Source organism: Sinohyriopsis cumingii, chromosome 15 (assembly GCF_028554795.1).
Source record: "Sinohyriopsis cumingii isolate HCF-2022 chromosome 15, ASM2855479v2, whole genome shotgun sequence".
Taxonomy (NCBI): domain Eukaryota; kingdom Metazoa; phylum Mollusca; class Bivalvia; order Unionida; family Unionidae; genus Sinohyriopsis; species Sinohyriopsis cumingii.
The window spans coordinates 123,312,453-123,320,155 of NC_142975.1; the positions used below are offsets into that span (position 1 = coordinate 123,312,453).

The window sequence follows — 7,703 nt, forward strand, 5'->3', positions numbered from 1 at the left end:
TGCTATTTTAATCCAATCACAGCACTGTAATGCACTGTTACATACTTACGCATCGTTTTGTGACACAACGTCTTTTGTTATGTAGGTGATAGGAGAAAAACAAACAACGCAAAGCATATTTGTGAAAGAATTTAGTCGTATGTCCTGTTATATTTTGTTAGGATTGGTGCTGATTGCGTTATAGATGTAATCCATCACTGCCGTAACCGCTTAATGCTTCACAGACGTGATCAACTATGAGGAAAAAAAAAAATTTTCAGTCATGACAAAACGACCTTTCCTCAGAGTTTAGTTTTGATTGGCGGATTCCAGGCTTTCAGGCTTAATATATATTCCACTCCAAATGTGTGATCAGTGGAAATCAACAATGGACTTGTAGTACACACGTACTGGGAGTGAAGTAAACTTAACAGATTTTGATAGCATTTTAGCTTTATAATTTTGATCGTATAATAATTCTTTTCAAATTTAAAAGAAACGAAAATATTTGGAAACTGAGTTAAGTAAAGGTACACTTTATAGGAGTGAACTTTCAAACATAGGTAAGTGCCGTATGTACACATATCTAAGTTACCTAAATCATACGAACATCACTGCTATCAGCTGCCAGTATTTAGCATTTGAGAAATTTTATTGTTAAAATCATTTTTTTCAAGATATTGTTTTGTAATTTGACTTCTGCAAATTTGACTGCTACAAATTCGTATTTTTCTACATGTTAGATGGTAGAATGAATTGAATTACATGACTAAGTAGAAAATAAGTTAAACTGATATTGATATTTCCATTGAGTGTCCGATAAAAGTTTCGAGCAGTGATCAACTTTTTTTTTCCTAACATGAATATAACAAGTAAACGTTGAAATTACGACTTCGTACTCACGGACTGTTAATGTTACGAACTTTAGCTGCTTCCAACCGGTCAACCATATGTGAGGTCAGTGGATATACAAGGTGATTTAGTCAACCTTGACCTCAATTATACTGGTTTACCTTTAGTTAAAACAAAACTCTTACTGTCCATCATTATTTATCTAAAAATGACCAAGTGAAGAAGTGAACATCTATTCCCTATCGTGGATAGCATTTGATTCTACTTTGAAATTGATTTTATATATGTGAAATATGAAGGTCTTGTTTAAGGGACAACAGTGAAGCACAATATATATATATATATATATATATATATATATATATATATATATATATATATATATATATATATATATATATATATATATATTTATATATATATATATAGAGAGAGAGAGAGAGAGAGAGAGAGAGAGAGAACATGTGCAACGGGAATACAATTATAGCTATGAGACGTGACAAACTATTAGGATATATTCGCTAGAATAATTATTAACATTTTTATATTTCAGAATGATCTGGTTTATCTCTCTCCCTGTGGTCATGATCAGCCTGGTTCCATATGTCAAAGCAACAGTTGAGCAAACAGACGTCCCTGAAGAACTAGCATGGAACTTTTACGTAGCACAGAAGAAAACGTCCACGTCAAACACTCCGGCAAATGCCATTCAGTCATGGTGTACAAACGTATATAAATGGCAGCATGACAATATCGTACATGGTGGTAGAAACGTTACTACTGGGACAAGACAACTAGTAAATTATTTTTCTGATCAAGTGCATCTCTCTGTCCGTCGTACTGGCCTCGTCAAGCGCCAAGTCGCTCCCAGTGGACCAAAGAGAAGGCGAAAGGAGATCCGAATGTTGTCTGAAAAAGAACTTGATCTTTACTTCCGGGCTGTAAGAGCAGCTAAAGCGAACACGGTAACAAAAATGATAAACAGCAACTGCTATTTCTGCTACTACTACAAATATTATTATAAAAGCTGTGATAATGATTCAAGCTAATATTATTGATATCATTAAAACACTATTATCTCTACGGCTACTGCTATTGCTTCTAGTACTATTGCTATTGCTATTACTTCTAGTAATATTCCTATTACCTTTAATGCTGATGTTACTGCGCAGCATCAAATACAACACCTAGTACTAAAAATCATCATGATATCAATCATAGGACGACCACGATGACGTCGAATATCAAGAAAAATAAAAAAAAAGAAGTGATGATCACTGTGGTTGTTTTCCATCGACAGACTTTAGTATTCAGCGGCTTTTTCAATATATTAGTACCGCAGTTTTATAAATGTTTAAGTTATACTTGATCAAAACCTTTACTGTGCTTACGTACGTTCTTTCCAGACCACAGCACCAAACGTGTACGAGGCACTGGCAGAATTTCATACTGGAATTACATCCATCTCAGCTCATGGAGGATGCAACTTCTTCGGCTGGCACAGAGTTTATCTATTGATGTAATTATTTTAAATATTTAATTCCACTGATTTGAAAAAAAATATTTCCCTGGTTTAATTTCATTTGTTTTCCTAATTAAATAAATTCAATGACGTCGATTCCCATTAGATGATTTTGTTCTAAAACACATGGGAAAACCCGTGTGGCTTATTTAAATTTACTTTTCTGCTTTACCTATGTGCATATACAGTTTAAATCTCAATGCTCTGCATAATTGTCTTCTTATTTATTTATTTATTTTTTTAATTTTTTTATTAGGTATGAAAATATGTTGAGGGATCAGGGCCCCGAGTTCGCAGAAGTGACAATCCCTTATTGGGACTCACGTCTAGAGGCAAGGATGGATCAACCAACCAGCACTGTTTTATTTACTGACCGACTTCTCGGTACAGGATCTGGTGAAGCGTCCGGCGGAATTCTGGGAAGTGGATGGTCAACTTCTGCTGGTCCGCTCATAAGGAATATTGGGGCTGATGGACCTCCTATGACTGATGAAGCGATTGTGAACGTGACAAGGATGACCAGAATGAGAGAAATCTGTGGGGCCGACTCAAGTATAGAGAGTGATTTAGAGTTTCATCACAATGGAATCCACAGATGGGTTGACGGTCAGATGGCCATGTTACAGACGTCTGCATTAGACCCGGCTTTCTGGAGCCACCATACTTTTATAGATTTTGTTTGGGAGGCATTCCGAAAAAATTCTCAGAGAAATGGAGTGAATATTGAGACGGACTACCCTGAGAATCCAACCACTATGGGAGCTGCACACCTGCACGCACCGGATGCGGCACTTGGATTCGCTGAGATGACAGTGATAGATGGATTGAGTAATACATTTACTGCTGAAATCTACGAGTATGATCCTCCACCAACCTGCAGCGTACAGAACCCAGACTGTGGGTCTAAATATCTCAAATGCGTTGTTTTCAGAGATAATGCTCACTGCGTCTCCAGAACGCTGGCGGAAGTAATCCAGTGGGAAAATGACCAAACGAGACACACCACTGTCGCTCCTACTTCGTCCATACCAACTACACGACCGCCTACTATATGTCCAAACCCATCTCCACCTCCAACTCACACGCAAGAAGACAAGCCTTATCAAAACCACTATTGTCTAAATGGAAAGAGTGACATTCGTCAGTGGGTCTACATTCCAGTGAAGGTTATCTACCGACGACCTCCGGAGTACAAAAGCTATGGTTCATACCCTATCTATAACGGCAGAGCCAGCAAGACAAACGATATTTATGCCCCTGGAGCGTACAGCAACGTATATCAATACTTAAAGAGCGGACAACCCGCTAAATACGATACATGTGCAGAGGGAGACAAGAGGATATCGTCTATCTACATCAAATCTATCGGTCTTAATTACGACGGAATATATAAGGAGTACGCCATCGTTGATCGTCGTATAGCTATTACAGAATCCACCGCTTATATTGCAGTAAAGAATCCAGCCAAAGAAAGCTCTTTGGCCCTACTCCAAGCTACCGACTCGTGTGGCAGAGCGTGTAGACCTGTTTGTAAGGTACGAAATTCAAATATCTACCGTCCTTGCAGTGGAGCTGTCCGGCTTACTTCTGCCTTCCCGAGACATTACGGTTCAGACTTCGGAAATGCGGTGATGGACGTCTGGGATTTCACAGCTGATAAAAGTTGTCCTCAATTCAACAATGCAAACATATTCATTGCCTTCAACTGCGATTTCCAGACAGATTGGTTCTGGCCATCCAAACAGCCTCCTGTGCAGCAGCCTGTTCCACCAGAAAATGTAACTCGGAAACCAGTCGATAAGGCCACTGTTGTTCCTGGTAGGTAGAAGCTTCAGCTCATATTTTCATATCATGGTCATGCACTTTTTAACGAAAGTTTTTTTTAAATATTTCATTGATTAATATATATATATATATATATATATATATATATATATATATATATATATATATATATATATATATATATATATAGAGAGAGAGAGAGAGAGAGAGAGAGAGAGAGAGAGAGAGAGAGGATCAGTAATAAATGGAAATTGAGGACGTGCGAATACATTATTGTTTCCTAAGATTTATATCAGTTTCTTTAATTAAATGCAGTCATATTCTCTTCCTGAAATAAGAATAAATAAACCTTTAAAATATGAACATTGTTCATCCCCCCCCCCCCCCTCGGGCAGAATCGTACATATTGATTATAGACGTTGCTACATTTTGATATTTGGTAACTGTTCTTCATGACACAAATTCTCGATGATTCAAGGGCTAAATTGGTCACTGAAACATAACATTTGCAAGCTAGTACAATGTAAACATATTTATCAATGTAAATACGTTATCTGAGGGCGAAATTGCATGAGAAAAGCCGGAAACATATGTCTACATCGACCTCTGAAGATGGGGTATATAACAACAACCGCAAACCATCATATTTTGAAATCTCACTTGAGAGCAGCATGAGTTGTGACATGGCTGACAAATAATTTCTTCACGATTGTCTGCGCATAAATATAAACAAACTCCTTTCAAGCTCTAATGTATCTCAACGAAATGCATCATAAATGAAAATGTCGAACTCACTTAACCTTTGCTCTTGATATATCCTGAATTTTCATTACTTTAGAAGATACGCAAGATTTAAATATATCGCTTTCTCTTAACGATATCAAATCCTTAAACGTGCGAAGTTAAATCAACAGATTCATTTTCATAAAGTAGTTTGTAAACAATATTGCAATAAATTAGCAGTGCAAGAAAGTTATATAAATTGTTGACCCTTCCTTTATCCTCAGACAAAACAGTTTATGTTGCAACAGAATTGTACCTTTCTTTTTTCTAAAGAATTCTATCATTCATTTTCCGCATTCAAATTATTTCTACAAATGTACTCTTCAAACACCAAGAGGTGTAAAAAATGACAAAAAATGCTCACAAAAGATTCCTATTTTTTTTTAGCCTTGAGCGTTCTCGAATGTAGTACACATTCAGTTGTGTAAAAAAATTTGTGACATGTTTCTGGTCAAAAATTGTGACTAAAACAAAATATAGATTTGATAAAAATCGTTAATAAATATTGGTAGGGTGAATAAGTAAGAATATAGTTGGACACAAAGAAAAAAGGGCATATAGGTAAATAGTTATTCGGTACTGCCTGTTTGTGCTGTGAGTTGTTTGGTGAGTTACTGTTCGTTTAAGACCTTGTCTATTTTTATCCAACAGGGTGCGATCTAGGGTACGGATGTGTTGTTAACAAACCATGTGCAGTTCTTAGCGAAGATGGAAAAGACACCGCATTGTGCCCCACTCTGCAGTATCAATGCATGAATTCTTGCCATATGTATGCAAGGTGTTGGCACGGGAAATTGCACGTGCAGCAATGTAATCGTGGCATGCGTTACGACCCATCAAACCTGAAGTGCGTGCCCGGAGTGTGTGATTACATTCGTTCATCGATTAGGTTACCGCGTGAAAAACGTCAGTGAATATGAAGATGACGTTATGCATTGGATAAGCAAAAAAAGTGAGGCTCACGGCATGTCAAATAATGGTTGCCCGTATAATAATTCCATCAGTCAGAAACATGTCAGGCATTTAATTTTTCTCTACGCCTGTTTTTAATATCAACAGGAACTGACGCAATACCTTTCTTTTCCCATTATTTTATAAGGTCCTCGTTTGGTACAATATGTTTTTATACCATAATATATTTCTGTTATATCCCATTATTTTATAAGGTCCTCGTTTGGTACAATATGTTTTTATACCATAATATATTTCTGTTATATCTTAGACCTTACTGAAATACTGAATTTTTAGAGACTGGTTGGTCGGGTAACCTTTTGAAATAACTTAATATTTGCAGGGAAACTTCCTAACCAAAAATATTTTTAATTATATTTCCCATAGTGCACTGCTTTAATCAATCGTTTTGCTTTTAGTTTCAATCTCGCTAAAATTGGATTTGCGATTTAGGCAGAAAAAAATATCGTACAGACCATGTAGTAAACCATGTCGTGAAAAGAAAGGGAAATGCCAAATATTGTTCATACAGGACACGTTGCGTACCATGTGGAAAAATGTGAAATGACAAATATCCTACAGAACTTGCTGTAAACCATGTCGTGGGAACATTTGAAATGCAAAATATTGTACAGGCCACACTGTATACCATGCAGTGAAAACGTCTGATATGCCAAACGATTCTGGAAATTTCTTGTGAAGAATTTCAGCATGGACGACTTTGTTTTATTGATTAGTCTTTCATTCGTATATTTTATCCGACTCTATATATGTTGCTTGTGTTTAAAATAAAAGAAATGTATGTCTGTATGTGCGTGTATGTGTGTGTGTGTGTGTGTGTGTGTGTGTGTGTGTGTAAAAATATAACCTTCAAAAATCCGTTGATATTGTAATATTTATATGAATGGTCTTTATAATTTTCTGTTTTATATGAAAAATTCATTCTTTTGTAACGTAGTTATAATAATTCATGAGTCAAAATACAATATGAAATAAATTTATTTTTTCTAAACCCATTTTAATTAGTCTAACCTAATATATTCTAGGTGTTTTTTATTTTGTTTTCCTTCTCAGTGATACATGCAATATATGGTTGTATAAAACATATGATCCATTACACACTTGTCACAAATAAACAGTGTTGATCGTTTCTGAAACGTTTAGCTCATATATATTAACAAGCACCCGTGTGCCCACACATTAATTATGCTCGTTGTCTGACTGTATGGTATAATTTTCAGTGTGTGTGTGTATTGATGTATGTCACTTATAACTATATTTGCAATATATGTAATTATACATGCAAGAAAAAAATACAAGTATTTACTCACATTGGGGACACAATTTCCGCATAAAGATGAAAGTGTTATTCATTTAACATTACCAATACTTTACATTGCAACATCAAGATAAACTCATCTGAACAACATGCTAATTATATATATATATATATATATATATATATATATATATATATATATATATATATATATATATATATATATATATATATATATATATATATATATATATATATATATATATATATGTGTGTGTGTGTGTGTGTGTGTGTGTGTGTGTGTGTGTGTGTATGTGTGTGTGTGTTTACAGCATCTCGGTCAATTCTTCTTACATGCAGATATTTCACAGCGTAAAGAAATGAGCAGCCAATGTGAATTTAAATGCAAACGATCTTTGAACATCTGCATCATCTCTTTTTAAAGCTCTTACATTCATGCAGGTCATGCAGACACATTTACCAAAATTAATTCAAAGCTTAAATGTTTATAAATATTATCTTAAAGTAGTTTGACAAAAGCGTATTGTTACG

At 35.3% G+C, this 7,703-nt stretch overlaps 1 protein-coding gene across 2 annotated transcripts; it reads left to right on the plus strand.

Moving 5' to 3' along the window:
- Positions 1-334: 334 nt before the first annotated feature.
- On the plus strand, positions 335-7,022 carry LOC149782657 (uncharacterized). Of its 2 annotated transcripts, XR_016414417.1 has the most exons (6): positions 335-542; positions 1,385-1,796; positions 2,238-2,350; positions 2,610-4,171; positions 5,573-6,020; positions 6,088-7,022. XR_016414417.1 is itself a non-coding variant. In XM_089934149.1 (5 exons), exons 2-5 carry the CDS (start codon positions 1,386-1,388, stop codon positions 5,833-5,835), a joined length of 2,349 nt encoding a protein of 782 aa, XP_089790275.1. In that variant the 5' UTR covers positions 335-542; position 1,385; the 3' UTR covers positions 5,836-7,022. The 2 variants fall into 2 exon arrangements, 1 of the variants encoding a protein (XP_089790275.1); XM_089934149.1 differs by having other exon boundaries at positions 5,573-7,022.
- Positions 7,023-7,703: the final 681 nt, after the last annotated feature.

Bases quoted from the DNA above. Each gene is read 5' to 3' on its own strand.
- LOC149782657 (XM_089934149.1), top strand. From the start codon at position 1,386: ATGATCTGGTTTATCTCTCTCCCTGTGGTCATGATCAGCCTGGTTCCA. The intron at 2,351-2,609 runs GTAATTATTTTA...TTTTTTTATTAG, and splicing joins CACAGAGTTTATCTATTGAT to GTATGAAAATATGTTGAGGG. The intron at 4,172-5,572 runs GTAGGTAGAAGC...TTTATCCAACAG, and splicing joins TAAGGCCACTGTTGTTCCTG to GGTGCGATCTAGGGTACGGA.